The 24,151-nt window shown below is 38.0% G+C and overlaps 2 protein-coding genes across 2 annotated transcripts in view; both read left to right on the top strand.

Annotated features, from left to right (window-relative positions):
• Window positions 1-257: 257 nt before the first annotated feature.
• Window positions 258-12,205, top strand: LOC137657359 (uncharacterized). Its single transcript, XM_068391696.1, has 3 exons — window positions 258-323; window positions 10,814-11,617; window positions 12,086-12,205. The coding sequence occupies exons 1-3, from the start codon at window positions 258-260 to the stop codon at window positions 12,203-12,205; spliced, it is 990 nt and encodes a 329-aa protein (XP_068247797.1).
• Window positions 12,206-13,126: 921 nt separating this feature from the next.
• Rtca (RNA 3'-terminal phosphate cyclase) overlaps window positions 13,127-24,151 on the top strand; it is an 89,128-nt gene continuing 78,103 nt past the window's right edge. The window contains exon 1 of the mRNA XM_068392520.1: window positions 13,127-13,259. Within this exon, the coding sequence (XP_068248621.1) occupies window positions 13,212-13,259 (48 nt within the window). The 5' untranslated portion in view covers window positions 13,127-13,211. The remainder of the gene's footprint in view (window positions 13,260-24,151) is intronic.

Genomic DNA, 24,151 nt, shown 5'->3' with positions numbered 1-24,151 from the left:
CTTTAAAGATAAAATACTTTTCACCCCCAACTTCAGTACTCCATATTTGTTAGTCCTATGAATATTTCCATTCCCTAACTTGAATATCCAACCTAGAATATCCATCGAACAGTCCCAAATAATTTCAAAGATTTCACTATAACTGTTATTTGTTCGTAATTATAACTGTCTAAAGTACAAAAAAATATTTATAGACTATGTTTGATACAATTCTTTGGACACTTCCATTTTACAAAATGTGAAGTGTGAAGTAGGAGATGACGAATGATGATGAAAAGAGAAGTATTGATTTAAAAACTCGAGATAGAGACGACTGGCTAAATGTAACCGTGGCTTAGAGGTCAATAGACCTAGGAAGAGATGATGATCATATATATAATGAATTTTAATTCAAACTCTATAAAATATGAAAATATTAAAACTGGTCCGTTTAATTCATGAAAAGTAACTTCACCAAAATAGTTTCTTTTAATTATTTTTCCCTCGGAATCTGAAGTTATCTAAATTTATGGGAAATTGCGTAATCGTTTGTACACTGAAATATATCATATTTGCTGCTACTGAAGAAACAGGAAGAATACAAATGCTGGATTTTAGAATAATGCACAAAAGCAACGATGTTCCTGCTGACTGTAATGTCAGATATGCCTACAATGCAACGTTTAAAACATATTGATGTATTGCAGAAGCCATGACTCCGTTTTCTCTCTTTACTCGGATGTTCGAATGGTATTTCTTTTAAAATATACTCCTTTCATTATTGACTTTTTTTCTTAAAACTTACTATGCAGCAAATGTAAATTAAGGTAATCTGCCTTTAGGAGATATGGTTATTGCGACAGAGACTAAAAGAAAAATGGCATCTTGTCCGTCCGGGAATTTGACGCCACGAATGAAACCGCCATCTCTTAACACTGACTTTCTTTCTTCATAATTTGGGTCATTTCACGTAGCTCATAGATAATGCCAAGGTCTTGATTAAGGTCTACAGATCTTGGTTAAGTAAAGCTTTTATGTTTGGTACAGGAGGATCATCGGTCCCGTGATGGTTGAGGCGGCTCTAGAAGTTGCTTTTGCTTTTGTATCCTCACTTAATCTGCTGCAACCCCTGTTGGAAATGATGATAATAATAATGATGGAAAAAGTGAAAAAACAAAATTGAAATCTCGTCGACGTAGCCTAATCCTTGGCCCAAAAGAGTATTAGGCCCAAAAGAGTTGAAAGCATTTAAAAGGAAAACACGACTAGGTTTTTATGCTTTGATATAGGAGCATTTGAAGAATCTTCTTCAACCGAACGAGGTGGCAAAACAGTCCTACTTTATGTCAGGCAGCTGACGCTTAACTGAATGTTGTAAGCTATTTTCTAAGCTTTCTTTCTATTTTGGCGCTCTGCCTTGTTTCCTTATCTGTGGCTTTCATCTAACTGATTTTATTCTTTAATTAGCGTATTTAAATTGTCTATAGATTCTTGAAACACTTGGGATTACCTCTGCTCCTCTCACTTTAGAGCAACTTGCACACAAGCAAATTACCTCCTCGATTTCAGGGACAAAATTGCTTATACAATTAGTTATCCCATACAATATGAATAATAAAATCACCTAATAATTATATGTTATTTCTACAAACGTATCATTCACATTAATTTCTGAAAATAAATAAAATTTTGATGGTTTTATAATTTAAAAAAATCACATAGAATTTTCTAATATCGATTTATTATGAAATTATTTTGATCGGTATTTTGCGTGTAGTTTTCAATGCATAGGTTTTACTCTAAAAATTTCCAATTTCCATGTCTGTTATTTTTGGTATCAACCATCATCATTTTTAATAAAAGCTACATTTTATGCATAGCCTAAAACAATTATAGTGGTCTTAGACCTCTTTCCAAGACTTCATTCCGTTCTTTGACCATAAACAACTGCCTTTCATGATGTAAGTTTAAGAGTAATTTTATAATTCCCATTAACCCTGAATTCGGTTGTGATGAAATTAGTTATGACAACATGTTTTGCTTTTCCAACCATATCCTTGATTCCTGGCCGTCCTCTGAAGTTCTCTTCATGTTCCAAAATGTTCTGTATTACTTTCTTTGCACAGGTCACAAACATCATCCCTGCAAGTTTATTTTGAGCAACTTTACCTTTGCTCTCATAATTAGAGATAAATTTGAAAATACCTATATTGGAAAGAAACTTTTGTTGGGCTATTTGTCAGTATGTGCGCATTGGGATGGAAGCCTACATGAAATGAGAGCATGTAATCTAGTGGTTGTAATCTTTTCTAATTCTCGACAGAGTCGACTCTTTATGATTATATATATATATATATATATATATATATATATATATATATATATATATATATATATATATATATATATATATAGGTGTGTGTGCACTTATATAAATATGTAACAGCTTAATAGGTTTGCTGAAGGTAATCATCTACTCCCTAATTTGCAATTTGGTTTTCGTAAAGGCCTTCTTACAATCTCCAATGCTGTACAGAAATCCCTTGATTGTGGTCGGGAAGTTCGTATGATTGGCCTTGATTTTAGTGCTGCCTTTGACCGTGTTAATCATGAGGCCCTTGTTTTCAAACTGAAACAGTTGGGAGTGGGTGGGTCGTTTCTTAGCATTATTATTGATTTTTTAAGTAATAGATCTCAAAGAGTTGTTGTTGATGGGCACCATAGTGATTATAGGAATGTGATATCCGGTGTTCCACAGGGTAGTGTTCTTGGCCTATTACTTTTCATACTATATACACATGAGATGTGGTTTGGCCTAGAAAACAAGCTTGTTGCATATGCAGATGACGCTACTCTCTTTGCATCAATTCCATCCCCTGAATGTAGATCTGGGGTTGGTGAATCCCTCAATAGAGATTTAGCTAGAATTAGTGCATGGTGCAAATTATGTGGTATGAAGTTGAATCCTAACAAAACTCAAAGTATGATTGTAAGTAGGTCAAGGGCGGTGGCTCCTCAACATCCGGATCTCAGTATTGATGATGTTTCTTTGAATTTGTATGACTCTTTCAAAATATTAGGTGTGATTCTCGACAGCAAATTTGCTTTTGAGAAACATATAAGGTCTGTGTCTTCTTCAATTGCACGAAAAATAGGCTTATTGAGAAAGTCTTTCAAGATTTTCGGTGATCAATCTATTCTGAAGAAGTGTTTTGATTCTTTCATTCTACCTTGTTTTGAGTATTGTTCTCCTGTCTGGTGTTCAGCTGCTGATTCTCATTTTAATTTGTTGGACAGAAACTTACGGTCTATTAAATTTCTTATACCTGATCTAGATATTAATCTCTGGCACCGTCGTTCAATTAGTTCATTATGCATGTTGCATAAGATTTTTCATAACTCTGACCATCCTTTACATTCAGATCTCCCTGGACAATTCTATCCTGTTCGTAATACTAGGCAGGCAGTTAATTCTAATAGCCAGGCCTTCTCCATCATGAGGCTCAATACTACGCAGTACTCTAGAAGTTTTATTCCAGCTGTTACCAAGTTGTGGAATGATCTTCCTAATCGGGTAGTCGAATCAGTAGAACTTCAAAAGTTCAAGGTTGGAGCAAATGCTTTTTTGTTGACCAGGCGGACATGAGTCTTTTTATAGTTTATTTATGACATATTTGTTTTTGATGTTGTTAATAGTTTATATATGACATGTCTGTTTTGACGTTGTTACTTTTTTTAGAATGATTTATTGTTAATTTGTTCTCTTCATTTATTTATTTCCTTATTTCCTTTCCTCACTGGGCTATTTTTCCCTGTTGGAGCCCCTGGGCTTATAGCATCTTACTTTTCTAGCTAGGGTTGTAGCTTGGATAGTAATAATAATAATAATAATAATATATATATATATATATATATATATATTATGTGTGTATGCACTTATATAAATGTGTGTGTATATATATATATATATATATATATATATATATATATACATATAAATATATATATTATATATATATGTGCACTTATATATATATGTATATATATATATATATATATATATATATATATATATATATATATGTGTGTGTGTGTGTGTGTGTGTGTGCACCTATATGAATATGTATATATATGCACTTATAAAAATAAATATATATATATATATATTATTATTATTATTATTATTATTATTATTATTAAATTCTAAGCTACAGCCCTAGTTGGAAAAGCAGGATGCTATAAGCCCAGGGGCCCCAACAGGGAAAATAGCCCAGTGAGGAAAGGAAACACGAAAAGTAAGAATAGTAACAACTTTGAAATAAATATTTCCTATATAAGCTATAAAAACTTTAACAAAACAAGAGGAAGAGAAACTAGATAGAACAGTGTGCCCAAGTGTACCCTCAAGCAAGAGAACTCTAACCCAAGACAGTGGAAGACCATGGTACAGAGGCTATGGCACTACCCAAGAATAGAGAACAATGGTTTGATTTTGGAGTGTCCTTCTCCTAGAAGAGCTGCTTACCATAGCTAAAGAGTCTCTTCTACCCCTACTAAGAGGAAAGTAGCCACTGAACAATTACATTGCAGTATTTAACCCCTTGGATGAAGAGGAATTGTTTGGTAATCTCAGTGTTGTCAGGTGTATGAAATCAGGGGAGAATCTGTAAAGAATAGGCCAGACTATTCGGTGTCTATGTGGGCAAAGGGAAAGTAAACCGTAACCAGAGAGAAGGATCCAATATAGTACTGTCTGGCCAGTCAACGGGCGGCTGGTGCCCTGGCCAACCTACTACCTATATATATATATATATATATATATATATATATATATATAGTTTGCCTAAGTATATTATACATAGAAAATAATGGCGTCATTTGAAAAATGAAATTATTTATTACCTGGTTCTTTAATATCTTTAGGCATTTTCGTCTTTTGAGATTTACTGAGGATTTAGTTAGACCCAACTTGTGAAGGTTTAAATGCTGTTTGCCCCTCCTTGCCTTATTGTTATGTGGGACTTGAAGTTGACACTTCTGATTTTATAATTCTTATGAAGCCTATAGGCCTAGAATTAAAATGAAGAAGAGACTGTGGAGAAATTTCACAAATCGTAACTTTATGCCCAGATAGACACCTTTCATAAATGACAAGATTTGATGCAAATATTTATTGTTGCTACCAGACATATAGCCATACCCTAGTATGTGTTAAAGACAAGACGACAGAGCCATATTATTATTATTATTATTATTATTATTATTGTTATTATTATTATTATTATTATTATTATTATTGTTGTTGTTGTTGTTATTCGAGATACGTTGCTATTGTAGAATCTGCCCATTATAGGTGTGGGGGAATATGTCTGACCCGATTATAGCTTTCCCTTCGTAAATTAAAGTTGGATAATATAGGTAGATTTAATTGTATTTCTGGTACCGAAGATAACACACCACTTCGCTTATTCACTTATTCATTTATCATTATTACTTCTCTCTTAATATACTCCTCAAGAGATTAGACCTATATAGGCAGCGTTGACTGTTACCTAAGCTTTGGCTTGAAATAATTTATTGCAAGTTTCGAACCACGACCCTAACTACCTTTTGCTTCATACACAAAACGACATAAGCAAAATCAAGTAATAACTTTGAATTGATAACCCAAATGCATAGATGGTTATTATTATTAGACAACAGGACTAAGCTTAGATTATTTTCCCTCTTGAAGCCCTCTTTCCCACTCCGACTATCTACAGACACAGTTCCAGGAATAGTCTCACGGAATCAAGGTGTTCAGAGGGATTCGTGTTTCATTAATGTATTACTTTTTTTCTGAAATATTATTGTAGCACAATTGTTTTAACTATCTAATATTTTTTCAATAATAAAATTTTTCATAACAGTTGAGCAACTTTGTGCATTCATACACATGTTTACAAAGTGAAATATAAGATTTATTACTAAGTGACAAGTTATGTTCAACGCTGTCCAATGCAATAATAAATAAATAGCAACAGTCTGGCTGCATACAGTAGACGGGAATCCCCCCCCCCCCACCTCGTGCCCTTTATTAGTAGAGGAAGAGAAGAAGGAAAAGGATAAGAAAGGGTTACTAATGAGAGAGAGAGAGAGAGAGAGAGAGAGAGAGAGGGAGAGAGAGAGAGAGAGAGAGAGAGAGAGAGAGAGAGAGAGAGAGAAGGAAGAGGAGAATTCAACACCAGACCAATGAAAGCCTGTTGCTGTTTTGCTGGATAACCGGGGGACGTCAGTGGCAGGATACTCTCTTTCTATCCTGCCTGTCTCGGAACCCCAAACCGAGAGGTAGTCCTGAATCGGAAGACACCTAAGAGGAAGGATCCTCAACGGAGTCGATTTCTTAGGGCTTGACCCGACCCAGGACTCTCGGAAAACCCGAGTCTCTTTACTTTAGGTTATCCAGGACGATACAGATATCACTGCCAGTACTTGCCGGAAAATATTCTCCATTTAAGAAGACTCAAACATTTTATGTAAAGTTTACAGATTTGTTGATAAATTCATAATTTTTTTTATAAAGTTTGATAATTAAGAATTTAGTTGCCTTTCATAATAATCAGCATTATAGCTATTTATGAATTTTGAATATGCTGCATATTAAGTGAGGATAGAAAAGCAAAAGCACCACCTCTAGAGCCTCCTCAACCATCATGGCACCGATGATCCTCCAGTATCAAACAAAATCTTTACTTAACCAAGATCTGTAGACCCTACTAAGACCTTGGCTTTATCAATGAGTTACGGATGAGATTCCATTTTTCTTTTAGTCTGTCACAATAATCATATCTCTTAGCTAAAGGCAGATTATCTTAATTTACATTTGCTGCATAGTAAGTTTTCATTTAGGTGAAGGCATACTAATTTTTAAAAGAAATACCATTAGAACATCCGAGGAAAGAGAGAAAACGGAGTCATGGCTTCCACAATACATCAATATGTTTTAAACGTTGCATTGTAGGCATATCTGACATTATAGCTTCTGCATCTACATGTTTTCAACGTTGAATTGTAGGCCTATATGACATTACAGCTCTGCATCTACATGTTTTAAGCGTTGCATTGTAGGCATATCTGACATTATAGCTTCTGCATTTACATGTTTTAAGCGTTGCATAGTACGCCCATATGACATCACAGCTTCTGCAGCTATAGAGCCTTGCATTGTAGGCCTATCTGACATTACCGGCACATCGTTGCTTTTGTGCAGTATTCTAAAATCAAGCATTTATATTCCTCTTGTGTTTCTTCAGTAGCAGCAAGTATGATCTATTTCAGTGTACAAAGGATTACGCAATTTCCCAGAAATTTAGACAACTTCAGATTCCAAGAGAAAAAAAATAATTAAGAGAAACTATTTTGATGGGTTACTTTTCATGAATTAAACTGACCAGTTTTAATATTTTAATATTTTAAAGAGTTTGAATTAAAATTCATTATATATATGGTCATCATATTTTCCTAGGCCTATTGACCCTAACGGCCCCGGTTACATTTCGCCAGCCGTCTCTATCTTGAGCTTTTAAATCAATACTTCTCCATTCATCATCTCCTACTTCATACATCACATGCTGTAAAATTGAAGTTTCCAAAGAATTTTATCAAACATGGTCTACTGATATTGTTTGGACCTTAGACAGTCTTAATTACGAACAAACAATAGTTATAGTGAAATCTTGGAAACTATTTGTGACTGTTCGATGGAAATTCTAGGCTGGATATTCAGGTTAAGGAATGGAAATGTTTATAGGCCTAATAAATACAGTATTCAATTTGAGGGTGAAAAGTCTTTTATCTTTAAAGCACATCTCAGTGACACAGTGTTCAGACTAAACTTCCGACCCCTGAAAGGTCGACTCGATATTGTTATTGTAAATAATATGTTTTAACTGTTTAAGACTTCTTGCAACACACCAGAGAACCCGCTGCTTCCTAATAAGCTATTGCTGAGCCATAATTGAAAACAAGGTTCCTAACAGCTATAGTCTCATTGCAAAGCATCGACTCTAGAAGAGTTTAGCAATTCAAGTAACTGTCTGCATCTTTCAACCTCATTATTCCCATTGTATAACAGGGTCGGCCTCTCGAGTCTACTCTTCGAACCTATTTATTTGATTTTCCTCTTTTGTACAGTACATTAAAATAAAATTTTAATCAATGATTTTATGAGTAAACTATTTTTTTTGAAATCATATTTAAATAGGAATAGTGTTATCCAGTTTTGTCCTTTAAAAGTTAATAAAGAGATTCATATTGTGTTGACTCGAAAATTAAGTAAAGGGAAAATGTGCTTTATCCAGAGAGGGATCTGACAGTACCCAATAACTTTCGCAATAGTATCAATGGGTGCCTACCAATGGCCATCAAAATACTGATCTATTTGCGAGAAGAATATTCAAAATTCATAAATAGCTATAATAATGATTATTATGAAAGGCAACTAAATTCTTAATTATCAAACTTTATAAAAAAATTATGAATTTATCAATAAATCTATAACTTTACATAAAATGTTTGCGTCTTCTTAAATAGAGAATATTTTCCGACAAGTAATGGCAGTGATGTCTGTATCGTCCTGGATAACCTAAAGTAAAGAGACTCGGGTTTTCCGAGAGTCCTGGGTCGGGTCAAGCCCTAAGAAATCGACTCCGTTGAGGATCCTTCCTCTTAGGTGTCTTCCGATTCAGGACTACCTCTCGGTTTGGGGTTCCGAGACAGGCAGGATAGAAAGATAGTATCCTGCCACTGACGTCCCCCGGTTATCCAGCAAAACAGCAACAGGCTTTCTGTGGTCTGGTGTTGAATTCTCCCCCCCCCCCCTCTCTCTCTCTCTCTCTCTCTCTCTCTCTCTCTCTCTCTCTCTCTCTCTCTCTCTCTCTCTCTCTCTCTCTCTCTCTCTCTCTCTCTCATTAGTAACCCTTTCTTATCCTTTTCCTTCTTCTCTTCCTCTACTAATAAAGGGCACGAGGTCGGGGGGGGGGTACAGATCTATAAAAAAATCAAGTTCACGAGTATGCTACATATGGTGTTGAGCTAAGAGGGATCAATCTTCACTTGATTTCGTATTGTAGTAGAAATTTTGTATGCATAAAACTTTGTGTTTAACAAATTTATTTGAAACTACACTTGTTATTAAGCTTGTTGATCTTAAACTTGTAATGTTTTCATAAATCGTTGATGGTGGAGTTGAAACCTGAAAACATAGGCGAGCATTTGATATTACAATTCACCGTCTAAGTTATTAAAGGTGAAACTTCGAAAATAAGAATAGTAATTTCATAGTTTAGCCAATTAAGTCTAACCCCGTTAAAGTTTAAAAGTTACAACCACACTGTTATTCATGTTAAATACCCTTTCCCCGAAACACTCAGTTTAATCTCAGGACATAGGAACGACCATAATACAAGGATTGATGCTCATGCAATTATAGCGAAATACGTTGCCTGCTAGATTAATAGTTAGTGGCAGCACAAGTCACGTACCAATTGAAATAAAGAAATATAGTCATCAATTGGAAATAAGAGTTATATTTTAAAAGTTGCTTGTATACTGTATTTGCAATAAAACCACTGTAACAGTTGTAAGCAGCGAAACTATACCTAATTTCGAAAGAAAATTAGCCACAAAACAAAGTACCGTGGATTCAACAATGAACGAGGTTTGCGTTATATGATTCTCAAAATAATTAAGAATGTATACGATAAAAAACACCCCCTTAAAGTAAGGTCAAGTAAATGCCCCGCCCTCCCCCCCCAAAAAAAAGACATAAATTATATATATATATATATATATATATATATATATATATATATATATATATATATATATATATATATATATATATATATATATATACTTAAAACGAATTTGAATAAACTTACCGATCTATGGTTGCAGCACGTTACAAGTCTAACAAGCTACAAAATGTGTACAGTTTTATGATTGAGTCTTTCCCATTATCTTTTGCTTTTATATTTTGATTTTACAGCCTGCAGACTTTTATATATATCTTAATAGATGGATATTTCTCTAAAATAGACGTCTGATGGGAACCGTAAGAGTAAAAATTGATGTAGCTTAATGATATACGGATAGACTATATCATTATTGTAAAGAAAATTTAGAATGTTCAGCAGAGAGGCGGGAGATGACCTCGAAATATGGATAAACATATGCAATATGCCAAATGAAAAAAAAATAGTTTGAGAGACTTTATTACTTAGAAAAAGCGGGGTGCTAGAAAAAAATAACAAGAACGTTCAATAGTGAGGATACTTCTTTCACATGCCATCCCCATTCAAAAAAAAAAAAAAAAAGTTGCTGTCTACAAAGCGCCAATTAGTAGCAAATTACTATCGTTATGTTTGTATGTGTAGTCTATGTATGATTTAGCAGGACATGTCAAGAATGGGTGAACATCGAGAGGATGATAATAATAATAATAATAATAATAATAATAATAATAATAATAATAATAATAATAATAATAATAATAATAATAATAATAATAGGATGGCCTTCACGAAAATTTTTACTTAAGCCGTCAATGTGTTTACAGCTGAAGTTTCCATTGCAGTTTATCATCATCTTAGAAACTACTGTATTTTTTCAGAGGTTAAAAATCTTGAAAAACGCTGCTTAAAGGACATATTAACCTAATGCTTAACCAAATTTCATAAGATTATATGTTGGACCATTCTTGTAATGACTTACATCACAGAAACGCGGACGAAAACTTGTTTTCGAATCTCATTGGCTTCCGTAATGGGTTTTGCTGTATAGTTTATCAATACAGAAAGAAAGAGAAAACTTTAGGTTATCAACGCAGAAAGAAAGAGAAAACTTTAGGTTATCAATACAGAAAGAAAGAGAAAACTTTAGGTTATCAACGCAGAAAGAAAGAGAAAACTTTAGTTTATCAACGCAGAAAGAAAGAGAAAACTTTAGGTTATCAACGCAGAAAGAAAGAGAAAACTTTAGGTTATCAACGCAGAAAGAAAGAGAAAACTTTAGGTTATCAACGCAGAAAGAAAGAGAAAACTTTAGGTTATCAACACAGAAAGAAAGAGAAAACTTTAGGTTATCAACGCAGAAAGAAAGAGAAAACTTTAGGTTATCAACACAGAAAGAAAGAGAAAACTTTAAGTTATCAACACAGAAAGAAAGAGAAAACTTTAGGTTATCAACACAGAAAGAAAGAGAAAACTTTAGGTTATCAACACAGAAAGAAAAAGAAAATTTTAGTTTATCAACACAGAAAGAAAAAGAAAACTTTAGGTTATCAACACAGAAAGAAAGAGAAAACTTTAGGTTATCAACACAGAAAGAAAGAGAAAACTTTAGGTTATCAACACAGAAAGAAAGAGAAAACTTTAGGTTATCAACACAGAAAGAAATAGAAAACTTTAGGTTATCAATACAGAAAGAAAGAGAAAACTTTAGGTTATCAACACAGAAAGAAAGAGAAAACTTTAGGTTATTAACACAGAAAGAAAAAGAAAACTTTAGTTTATCAATACAGAAAGAAAAAGAAAACTTGCAAAGTGTTCAACTACACGCAGATAAAATCCTCCGTAGAAGAGCCGTTGTAAAGCAATGTGTACAGTGACACTCAAAGTACCAGTGTTGCCATTTTAGCGGTTTTCCCGCTAGATCTGGATCTTTTTGCTTCAATCTAGCGGGAAGAAATTGAGTTTAGCGGCTAGCGTGAAATTTTAGCTTAGTTTGAAAAATTTTAGCGGTTTTCTGGATTTTTTCCTAAAACATGTTCTCATTAATTATTCCAATCCAATTTACAAAAGTCAAATTTCAGTAGAATTCTCGAAACTTGATGCCTGTATTTCCAAGTACCAGTTGCTGCAAAGTTACCTTCTAACATACCATACAGGTATCACTCATGATTCCTACTGAAGTTTATTTCATTCCTGCCAACCAACGTTGACCAACTTTTAGTGTAATCACACCAATGTAAACCAGTCTTTGTAGGTTAGGGTTGACTATTGCGGCTACTATAGGATACAGGTATATTGAATCTAAAGTAAAAATGCTTAAGACTCAATATACACAGAAATTTCGAAGTGAGTGGATTCAAGATGAAGATTTAAAACATTGGTTAACTGAAAAAATGAAGGAAAGTGGTGAAAGTGTGCCTGATTGTAAATTTTGTCAGTGCGTTCTTGTGTCTTAAGATATGTGACTTGAAAGCTCACAAAAAAAAAAAAAAAAAAAAAACAGGGCATATGCCGCTTCATCCAGTGCAAGACAGTTTACAATACCATTTCAGCCTTTAAGAAAATCAAGTGAAGTTCAGATTGCAGAAGGACGTATGACATTGTTTATAGCAAAGCATAATTCTGTGTCAACTTGCGATCCCTTGAACGATTTATGCAAGGGATGCTTCACTGACAGCAAAATGCCATCAATTACATCGATTAAGAGATCGAAGAATAGTGCTATCTTAAAGAAGGTTTTGTATTCACATTCAAATACAGAGGTTGAAGGAATTTTTAGCTAGATGAATCTTGTGAAAAATAAGATAAGAAATAGAATGCAAACGAAAATGATGAATGCTATTCTTGGGATCCGTTCGGGGCTAAAAAGACATGCTAAATTCTGCTTTAAATAAGAAGTACCACCAGATGTTTTGATTATGATAGTAACGAAACAGACATACATTACTTCCACTGAGGGAACATCGCAAGCAGCTGTAGTAAGTTCACGAAGAGAGTAAGGGGCAGGAGGAGCCATAGTTAATAACAAAAGTAAACATTGAATTTATCTGTCTGTCCATAAGGTATCGAGTTGCATATAAAATTTATTCTCATCTTTTTTAATATCAAAAGGCAATATTCATGTGCATTATATATGTGTGATTTCATAGATACATATAGGTGTAGATACAGATGTATGAACTATATGCAATTTTACACACACACACACACACACACGGTACATACAGCTTAGTGTTGATTTTTTTTAAGTTCTGTAGAATATCCCGTAAATCTAGCGGGTCCAAGCCCAAATCTAGCGGTTTTTAGGGTTCTGGCTAGCGGGAACTGAAAATTTTTGATGGCAACACTGCAAAGTACCATTCCACTCTACCCTCGGTATCAAGCGGTGAAATACAGAACTGTCATTCTGTCATTCTGTCAGGCGATCCTATATTCAGAAGTTTAAAAAGAGTCGTCGGAAAAATGGCAGCAGTCACTCCAGTATCTATCGATGGCAGCTTTTTGGAAGGCGTAAGTGGCATTTACTTTAGTACTTGCATGTTCTTTAATGTTCCTTTAAATATTTTTGCCGGCATGATGGCACCATTTGTTTGAGAGGCGTGACCGATATTTATTACACGTAATGTAGGTTCACGGAAAAAAATAGGATGTAGTCTGCTTTTCTTCTAGAGTTGCTAACCCTGGGGGTGTATGTATGATAGCGGCCAGCTGTATGTATTATTATGGCTAACAGAATATGGTAGGTTAAGCGGGGTCGCAGCGGTGTGTTAGCCCCCGTTAGGTAAGTGGGTAAGGACACGGATTTAGGTTAGGTTAGGGGGGAAAGTGGGTAGTTTGTAGCGCTATGGCCAAGCGTCCTAATTTGCTTATTATCGCTCCGACTGTTATCTTGTATAGAATAAAAACATTTGGAAATGGTCTACGGATCTTGAATATGTTGTGTAAGGGGTGTCTGGGGGGGCACAGCCCCACTGGGTAAGGACACGGCTTTTAGCATAGGTTAGGTGGGTTTTTTAAGTTAGCTTCTACCGTCGTACTCGTAGGTAAGGAAACTGTTGTGTAAGGGGGGGGTGTCCGGGAGGGCGAAGCCCCCCTGGGTAAGGATACGGCTTTTAGCATAGGTTAGGTGGGGTTTTTAAGTTAGCTTCTCCCGCCAAAATCGTTTTTAGAACGACGGCCACAGTTCAGAATATTCCCGTTTTTTACGGGATCTGGCCGTCACCCTACAAAGGCTCCGGAAAAGTTTAGGTTGGTTGATAACCATTTTTAATACACGCGGGAGGAACTGGCCGCTGATATACAAAGGCTCCCCTCAAATTTTATGAGTTTTGTTTAATGCTTGTTGCTGCAAAGCACATTTTATCGTGTTTTGCATCTTCGTATATACAGCAATTTTGGAGTGTTCTCAATAGTTAATAAAGATTTCCAGGGTAAGGTTTAGAGACCAAGTTGCACTAAATGGAAAGATTTGCTGGTTAAAATGCAGCTACTATTTTTGGAAGCAGCTACTATTTTTGGAAGATTAAAAATTTGCTAGTACAGTAATCAATATTAATGAACAGATAGGTTAAAGAATAAAGGTACTACGAGGCTAAGGCTATTACATGGATGCAGCACAACCTTACCTTACTTTCCCAAACCTAACGTTACCCAAGGGCTGGATGCTTCCATACCTTATATGATCTTGGCTGTTCTAGACCCCCTCCTACCCTAACCTGGCCTAAGATACACCATGAATCTGAGAAAGGAGTAAAGTTAATCATCCAAGCAAACTTTGTACACAGCCAGAAGGGGCAAGAGGGCATTCCCTTTAATTCCGCTAAGTATTCTGTGTAGCATATTCCGTACCTGGAGGTATTTAGGCTAGGCTAGGCTAATTTTTTGAAGCAACCAGGTTAGGCCATAGAGATTATTTACTGCTTCTCAAGTGTAAAAGTTAAACTTTTCCGATTTTCTTAAAATTATCCAGCCTTTTAATAATAATGATAAAAAACTCACTTAAGTTGAATTATACACACACACACACACACACACGGTGGCGCAGAAGTAGATGGACAGTAAATGATTACCTTTATTTTGAGTTTACATATAACTTTACAATTACAGTATATTTACAAACACAATTATTGCTTTGACATTTAAATTTTGTGAACAATAACACGAAAGCCCTTAAATTTTATCTTGAACCAAAATACAAAACCCCTTAAATATTATCAAGGCAGGTCCTCAAACTGTTTTCCATCACAATTTACAAAGCTTGGAAGTCTGTGTTTAACGCTTCGACAAATTTTTAGCACAAGTCACTTTGGGTATTAATTTCTTGAAATGCATCTCTTATGTAATTGTTCAAATTGCCGACACTTCTTGGTTTTCGACTATGAACTTTATCCTTGGGTATACTTCCCAAAAGAAGAAATGCATTTGACCTATTTGGCCAATCCAATTCCTTTGATCAAGATACTCACGGACTGCTCTTGAATAATGTGGAGGGGCCCCATCTTGTTGGAAATAAAGGTCATGTAAATTAGGCTGTAGCTGGGGAACAGCTTGTGCGAGTGAGCAGTTAGGTTGTAACTGAGAGTCGAGGTGAATGCAATTAATTTCATTTCAACAGACAGCGAGCTTATTTACAAGAGCCTTCAGTAGAAGGAGGTTACAAAAATTCATCATCATCAATTCATGAAAAGAGAGTCCTGAACTGTTTGTTAACAGTGAGGTGTAGAGGGAAATATACAATAAAATAGAAAATACTGTTACAGTGTACAAGTGCTCCCATTTTTCTATCTTTATTCCAATTAAAGAGGAGTACAGTAGTGCCATTTCACTTTCATGTGGTAGCTGTTATTTCATGCTACTACTGTATACCAATATACAACCTAAGTAAAGTAAATGAAATAGATTATGTTCTTATAACACCATACTCTAGTCACCAGCATCCCTGAGTGGTATAATTTGTCAGAAATTCGGAACCTGGTACCATGGGAAATAGAACCAAGAAATTTTTACTATAGCTCTTTTTACATCATTGATTTAAGTGCCCTGACTGCTGGAAGATTTGAAATAGGATTGACTTAAAAAACTAAATATAAAAGTAGCCATTGGTATGATGACTTCCATATTATTATTACTGTATTACTAGTTAAGCTACAACTCTAGTTGGAAAAGCAGGATGTTCTAAGCCTGAAGGCTGCAACGAGAAAAAAAGGAAATACGGAAATAGATAAACTACAGTATATGAGAAGTAATAAACGATTAAAATATATTTTTCAATATCAAACTTACCCGATGATCATATAGCTGTCAGCTCTGCTGCCCGACAGAAAAAACCTACGGGCGGAATACGCCAGCGATCGCTATACAGGTGGGGGTGTACATCAACAGCGCCATCTGTCAAGTAGGTACTCAAGTACTCGATGTCAACAAAGAACCAATTTTCTCTCTGTCGTGCCAATGGCAGGACCTACTTAATACGCCGTCCCTAACTGGATTTATTTTCACAACGATTTGGTGAAGTACACTATTCCAGTTTTGAGCTTTCGCTATGCAGGGGTTTTATCTTCATTTCAAAACTTGAACTCGTTTTGGATAGATTTAATTATGGTGACGAAGAGAGTATGGACTCTCTTTCACTTTTAAATGGCCGACCCTTCCCTTAGACGGAAGTGTGTTTAGGTTTTTGGTAATTTATACTTTTTTAATTTTAATGTTTTATGAAAGAATTTCTTTGATAGTCTCGTACTGTTTTCAAAGATGAACTAACGTTTAGTTTTTTAGTCTCCGCAGTTGTTGACGTTCAGAACGTTCAACATGCGCTCTATCGTTACGATAGAGAGAGAGTGTTTCACGTTGCAGTAAGAGTAAACCGATTCTAGCGTTTCGTTCATTCTTTCTTAGTTTAAATGGTTTAAATTCTAAATAAAGGAACTTTTTATTTGGGAAACCTTTCAGTTTTTTCCTTTAGCAAATAACATGTTTTAACGATATATAATTGGGCTCTTCTCTCAGGTGCTAAGTCAAGAGAGAAGAGAGAGAGAGATAGAGACGGAGGGAGAGAGAGGAGAATAAACGTTTCGTTCAAGCGGGTAACGTTGTTCTCGTTTTTTACTCTTCTCCCTAGTCGCTGTAGGGGAAGAAGGTAAAACGTTTCTAGAGTTTTATTCTTGTTCCCAGGCTTTATGCGGTGAGAGATTGTAAACGTAGTTTATTTGATCTAGTGTTTAGTCTCTTTTCCAGCCACTGAATTCGTTTTTTACTCTTCTCCCTAGTCGCTGTAGGGGAAGAAGGTAAAACGTTTCTAGAAGTTTTATTCTTGTTCCCAGGCTTTATGCGGTGAGAGATTGTAAACGTAGTTTATTGGATCTAGTGTTTAGTCTCTTTTCCAGCCACTGAATTCTTTATCTTTATTTATGTTTTTCTGTTGCATTGTAAAACTGTTTTCGCAATTACTACCTTTTAATGAAGGATATGATTGCGTGTTTCAGGTAGAAATCAGTTAAAGTTTCGATTTCAGTGAAATAAGTGCAAACAGAAAATCAAAAGTGATAAAGTGATATGCGCAAAGTGTTACAGTGTTGCGTCCGAGGGTTCGTCTGTTCGTGCCAGTTGTTCACCTAGTCCGGGACCTCTTACAAGCTCCCAAGCCCAGGGGAGAAGTAATGTCGAACGACTTATGGGTTCCACAGGCCTTGATCGACGAACAGACGTTTTTCCCTCCGTGGTTTCGGGCGTATCTACACACGTTGCCGACGTGAGATCGCCCCACCCACACAAAGACGAGAGAGCCCATTTTTTTTTTTTTTCCTCGTCTGCGGAAGAGGTTTCTCGTAGAAACCATGGACCAAATCTTGCAGCTTTTAAGTGCAAGTCGGTCCCTTCCGCGCAAGTCCAACGGCCTAGGTGTAGCCACTGGGTCAGTTCGGACTCGCTGCAGTCATCCGACGACTGCACACCTCCCAAGAGAGGCAAGGTGGTACCGCAACAGGCAGTAACTCCGTCTGTTGCCGCACCAGCTGTTTTAGACCCTCAGTCACAACGGACAGTAGCTCCGTTTGTTGCCGTTTTTGTAGACCCTAAGTGGTCTTTACTGCAGTCTATGCAGACTCAGTTAGCTGCGGTTATGCAGGAGTTTCGTACGGAGAAGGTTTACACTGCTCTCGTTAGCCTACAACCTGCCACGGTTGTGCGCCCAGCTCACGCTGAGGCTGCCTGCTCCCACACTCCGGCTGCGGAGAGCTCCACCTCCGATGCGCAATCGACCCTGCCAGACGCATGTTAACGTTAGCCGACGTGCGGCTCCCTCCGTTAACATGCGTGAGCTACCGCATCAGCAGTGGGAAGGTGGAGTCAAGCTGCCGTGTTTTGACGCGATGCGTTAGTTTCCGCAACCCACGGCAGTCCCCACCACGCACCACCACTCCGCTTTGGTTGTTGCCTGCTCCCACACTCCGACTGCGGAGAAGGTTGACGATGCACCCGTTTGCCTACAACCTGCCACGGTTGTGCGCCCAGCATGGCTGCCTGCTCCCACACTCTTGTTGTGAGAGCTCCTCCACCCATGCGCAGTCGACCCTGCCAGACGCATGCTGACTCCCACAGACACACGGAGCACTCCGTTGCCGTGCGTGAGCTACCACAAGCTGCCGTGTTTTGACACGGTGTGTCAGCCTCCGCAACCCACTGTGGTTATCGCCACTCGCCCGCAGCAGACTAGTCAGTCAGGAGTTGAGGCTTCCCCACACAGCTTTGGTTGTTGCCAGCTCACAGACTGTCAAGCAGTTACATGACGTTGCCTTCTGGTCTGCTACTAATGCACCAGTGCTGTATGTCCTCACGCACCTGTTGTGGTTGACAGTTCAGTTTTTGACAGTTCACAGACTGTCAAGCAGTTACATAACGTTGCCTTCTGGTCTGCTGCTTATGCACCAGTGAGACCTTCACTGAGATAACCTGGCTTTTCTCGGACATGGTTCCTGTAGATGAGAAAGTGCTGTTCTCCCTCCTTCTGATATTCCTTTGAGGACTCTGTCATTTGGAGAGGAGCCTTAAGCTGCTTAGCCTCCTATGGACTTTAATTAAAGCATAACAATGCTTCCAGGGATGGTAAATGGTTCCGCTTCAGTCGCTAACCCCGTCTGTTGCCACACCTGCTCCCATAGACCCTAATGGGCTTTGTTGCAAGACATGCAGTCCAAGCTTAGTCCTTGATAGAGGATTTTTTACGGAGAAGAACCTTCTAGCCAACAACCTTCCTACCGGTTGGTTGTACGCCCTGTTGACGCTGAGGTATCCTACTCACGTCCGCCAGTTAAGATGGTTCCTCCACCGGTGCGACCCAGTGTGGGTTGCCAGTCGCACGTTGACGTTAAGCGACTCTCGGAGGTGGTTGTGGACGTTCAGTGTGTCACTAGGAAGACGTTCAACAACCAGCAGAGGTGACTTGTTGTGACGCAGTGCGGCAACCTCAGCAACCCGGTAGGGGGTTGACTGCACAACCCAGACAGTCTAGACAGTTTCGGGTTGACGCTGTACTTCCTCGCGTCCCCATGGTTGACAGTTCACAGACTGTGCAGCAGTACCATGATCTTGTGTCCGGCTCCGTCACGCATCCACCAGTGCGACCGGATTCAGCGAGTCAGACGTTGCCCACTCCGTTGCCGTTTCTTCATCAGTTTCGGATGAGGAACCCTCTGATGAGGACATTGCTGAACAAGACGATCAACCCCCAGCCCTGCTATTCATCCAGAAGATGCTGAAGAAGGAACACTGCCCTGTCAGGCTGTGGATGAGTCTGGTTAGGACACTGTCATCCGTGGTTCAATTTGTGTCACTTGGAAGACTACACCTCCGTCCTCTTCTGTATCATCTAGCTTTTCACTGGAAAAGGACAAGACGCTAGAAGCGGTCTCGATCCCGGTTTCCGGAAAGATAAAGTCTGGTCTGACTTGGTGAAAGGACTTTATCAACCTTTGAAAGGGTCTTCCCCTGACTGTTCAGACTCCCAACCACGTTCTCTTCTCGGACGCATCGGACGTAGGCTGGGGTGCGACATTAGGCGGTAGGGAATGCTCGGGATTATGGAACTCGAGTCAAAGGACAATGCATTTCAACTGCAAGAAGCTTCTGGCAGTACGTCTGACCTGGAAAAGCTTCAGGTCTCTCCTTCAAGGCAAAGTGGTGGAGGTGAACACGGTCAACTCCCTGCTTTGACGTACATCTCCAAGCAAGGAGGGACCTACTCTCTGACATGGTACGAGTTCGCAAGTGACCTCCTCTCCTGTTCAACAGGTCTAGACTTTTCACTAGTAACGAGGTTCATCCAAGGCAACTTGAATGTCATAGCAGATTGTCTTAGTAGGAAGGGACAATAATTCCAACATATTGGACCCTCCACAAGGATGTATGCAAGAGACTTTGGGTCACCTGGGGCCAGCCAACCATAGATCTCTTCGCAACCTCGATGACCAAGAGGCTCCCAATACTTTGCTCACCTATCCCGGACCCAGCAGTAGCTCATATAGATGCCTTTCTACTAGATTGGTCTCATCTAGATCTATATGCATTCCCTCCGTTCTAGATTGTCAACAAGGTACTGCAGAAGTTCGCCTCTCACGAAGGGACAAAGTTAACGCTAGTTGCTTCCCTCTGGACCGCGAGAGAATAACTTACCGAGGTACTTCGATGGCTAGTAGACGTTCCCAGAACACTTCCCCTAAGGGTGGACCTGCTACGTCTGCCACGCGTAAAGAAGGTACTCCAAGGCCTCCACGCTCTTCGTCTGACTGCCTTCAGAATATCGAAAGACTCTCGAGAACTAGAGGTTTTTCGAAGGAGGCAACCAGAGCGATTGCTAGAGCAAGGAGAACATCCACCCTTAGAGTCTACCAATCGAAGTGGGAAATCTTCCGAAACTGGTGCAAGTCAGTATCCGTATCCTCGACCAGTACCTCTGTAACTCAAATAGCTGACTTCCTCTTATTTCTGAGGAAAGAACAATCTCTTTCAGCTCCCACTATCAAGGGTTACAGAAGCATGTTGGCATCAGTCTTCCGTCGCAGAGGCTTAGATCTTTCCAACAATAAAGATCTACAGGACCTCCTTAAGTCTTTTGAGACCACGAAGGAGCGTCGTTTGGTTACACCTGGTTGGAATTTAGACGTGGTTCTAAGATTCCTTATGTCAGACAGGTTCGAACCACTTCAATCAGCCTCCCTGAAAGATCTCACCTTTAAGACTCTTTTCCTGATATGCTTAACCACAGCTAAAAGAGTCAGTGAGATTCATGCCTTCAGCAAGAACATCGGATTCTCATCCGAAACGGCTACATGTTCTACATCTTGGTTTTCTACCCAAACACGAGCTGCCTTCTCGGCCTTGACCAATATCGTTCGATATTCCAAACTTATCGTATGGTTGGAAATGAACTAGAAAGAGTATTATGTCCTGTAAGAGCTCTTAAGTTCTATTTTAAAAACCTTTACGAGGCCCGTCTGAAGCTTTATGGTGTTCAGTTAAGAATCCATCTTTGCCTATGTCAGAGAATTCTTTATCCTATTTTATCAGACTGTTAATACGAGAAGCTCATTCCCTTCTGAATGAGGAAGACCAAGCTTGGCTGAAGGTAAGGACACACGAAGTTAGAGCTGTCACAACTTCCGTGGCCTTTAAACAAAATAGATCTCTGCAAAGTATATTCGACGCAACCTATTGGAAAAGCAAATCAGTGTTCGCGTCTTTTATCTTAAGAATGTCCAGTCTCTTTACGAGAACTGCTACACTCTGGGACCATTCGTAGCAACGAGTGCAGTAGTGGTGGGGGCTCCACCACTACAATTCCCTAATTCCAGAACCTTTTTAATCTTTCTCTTGAAATATTTTTGGGTTGTCCGGAAGGCTAAGAAGCCTTTCGCATCCTACTTGATTTGGCGGGTGGTCAAAATCATTTCTTGAGAAGCGCCTAGATTAGAGGTTTTGATGAGGACCTTTAGTATGGGTTGCAACCCTTCATACTTCAGCTCCTAGGAGTCGCTCAGCATCCTATGAGGATCGCGAGGCTCAGTAAGGAAGACGTACTTAAAAAGGCAGAGTAATTGTTCAAGTCGTCTTCCTTACCAGGTACTTATTTATTTTATGCTTGTTATTTTGAATAGCCTAACTGCTAAAATGAAATACGGAATACTTAGCTCATAATGTCAACATGTAATGCTGGTCTCTACCCACCCCCCTGGGTGTGAATCAGCTATATGATCATCGGGTAAGTTTGATATTGAAAAATATAATTTTCCTTAGTAAAATAAATTTTTGAATATACTTACCCGATGATCATAAATTAAAGGACCCACCCTTCCTCCCCAATAGAGACCCAGTGGAACAGAGGAGAAAATTGGTTCTTTGTTGACATCGAGTACTTGAGTACCTACTTGACAGATGGCGCTGTTGATGTACACCCCCACCTGTATAGCGATCGCTGGCGTATTCCGCCCGTAGGTTTTTTCTGTCGGGCAGCAGAGCTGACAGCTATATGATCATCGGGTAAGTATATTCAAAAATTTATTTTACTAAGGAAAATTATATTTTAAGAACAGTAATAACATTAACATAGATCTTTCATATATAAACTATAAAAAGAGACTTATGCTAGCTTGTTCAACATAAGAACATTTACTGCATGTTTGAACTTTTGAAGTTCAACTGATTCAACTACCCGATTAGGAAGATTATTCCCCAACTTGTTCACAGCTGGAATAATACTTCTAGAATACTATGTAGTATTGAGCCTCATGATGAAGGCATGTATATTAGAATTAACTGCATATCTAGTACTGTATTACGAAAGGATAGTACCGTCTGGGAAGATCTGAATGCAAAGGATGGTCGGAAAAATCTTATGCAACATATGTAACGAACCATTGTAACTGAATGATGGTGCCAGAGATTAATACTTTATCAAGATCAGGAATAAGAAATTTAATAGACCATAAGTTCCTGTCCAACAAATTAAGATGAGAATCAGCAGCTGAAGACCAGACAGGAGAACAATACTCGAAACAAGGTGGAATGATAGAATTAAAACCCTTCTTAAGAATAGATTGATCACCAAAAATCTTACAAGACTCTCAGTAATGATTCTAGTCCATATGCGTGTGATTGTGTACTACTGATTAGCTATGAACAGAGAAGATATTAAATCAAGTTCAGAGTGAACTATTTTTTTTAAATATTAAACTTAGCCGGTGAATATATAATAGCTGACGTCTCCGACGGCTCGACAGATTCCAAAAACTCGCGAGCGATCGCCGGGAAGGTTGCGGGTGTGACCACCAGCGCCGACTATCGGCCAGATACCGCATATTCTTGTAAACATCTCCAGTTCTTCTCTGTCGGTCTTGTCGACAAGTTGGTTCCACTCGCTTTATGACCTCGAGTTTTCTACCGAATTGGTGAAGTACTTGGTTTTGGTTTTATTGCTTTCACCGTGTTGGATTATTCAATACTATCTTCAAAAGAAATGCTTTTGAAAGGAGAGGAAAAGTGTTTTGCCCTTGCTTTTTTTTTTTATCTCTGGTTTTTCCATAGAGTAAAGATGGCCGACCCTTCCCTCAGTGTACGGAAGTGTGTTTAAGGCTTTTAGTAATTATTTTATCACGTTATAAATTATTGTTGATATTTATAGATTTTCCTCTATATATTTTATATCTCACCCGCCTTTATTAGGCCTCTTCGATTAGCTTTCCTTTTATACTAAACATCAAGATAAATTTTATGTTTTGTTTATATGCGGCCTTTACCTATTCCTTGTAGGCGGTCCTAACTTGGAAAACGAAGTTAAACAACGTTGAGCCCATTCAACTTTTATTTTTGTTAAGTTCAAATAAATTGCTCTGTAAGAGTTATGAAATGAATATTTTTTAGAAAATATTTTAAGAAATATATTCTTTGAATAGTCTTCGTGCTGTTTTTTTTTCAAAGATGAACTAACGTTTGGTTTATTTATGCTACGCAGTTTGCGCTCTATCGTTACGATAGAGAAAGAGAGAATCACGGTTTCACTTTGCAGAAAGAGTAAATCGATTTTGACGTTTTGTTCATTCTTCTTTCAAACTGAAGTGTTTTAGATACTAATTTAAAGGAACTTGTTAATTTTCAATTTCTTAGTCCTTTCAGTTTTTTCCTTTGGTCAATTAACCTGTTTATTGACGAAGGGTGAGTGGGCAATTCTCTTGTGTGTGACAAGAGAGAGAGAGAGAGAGAGAGAGAGAGAGAGAGAGAGAACGATCCGATCTTTATTCTCGTCCCAAGTCTCTGTACAAGGAGTTTGGGAGCGAGTAACGTTGTTCTCGATTCAGTTTTTTACTCTCGTCCCAAGTCTCTGTACGGGGAGAGAGGATAAAACGTTTTTAGTTTTT

Source organism: Palaemon carinicauda, chromosome 18 (genome assembly GCF_036898095.1).
Source record: "Palaemon carinicauda isolate YSFRI2023 chromosome 18, ASM3689809v2, whole genome shotgun sequence".
Classification (NCBI taxonomy): Eukaryota; Metazoa; Arthropoda; class Malacostraca; order Decapoda; family Palaemonidae; genus Palaemon; species Palaemon carinicauda.
The sequence above is the reverse complement of the archived record's forward strand: the minus strand, read 5'-3'. Positions and strand labels throughout refer to the sequence as shown.

Coding starts and splice junctions, on each gene's coding strand:
- LOC137657359 (XM_068391696.1), top strand. CDS start 258: ATGACGAATGATGATGAAAAGAGAAGTATTGATTTAAAAACTCGAGAT. Junction 324..10,813: donor ATAGAGACGACTGGCTAAAT/GTAACCGTGGCT, acceptor TTATCAATACAG/AAAGAAAGAGAAAACTTTAG. Junction 11,618..12,085: donor GAGCCGTTGTAAAGCAATGT/GTACAGTGACAC, acceptor CAATATACACAG/AAATTTCGAAGTGAGTGGAT.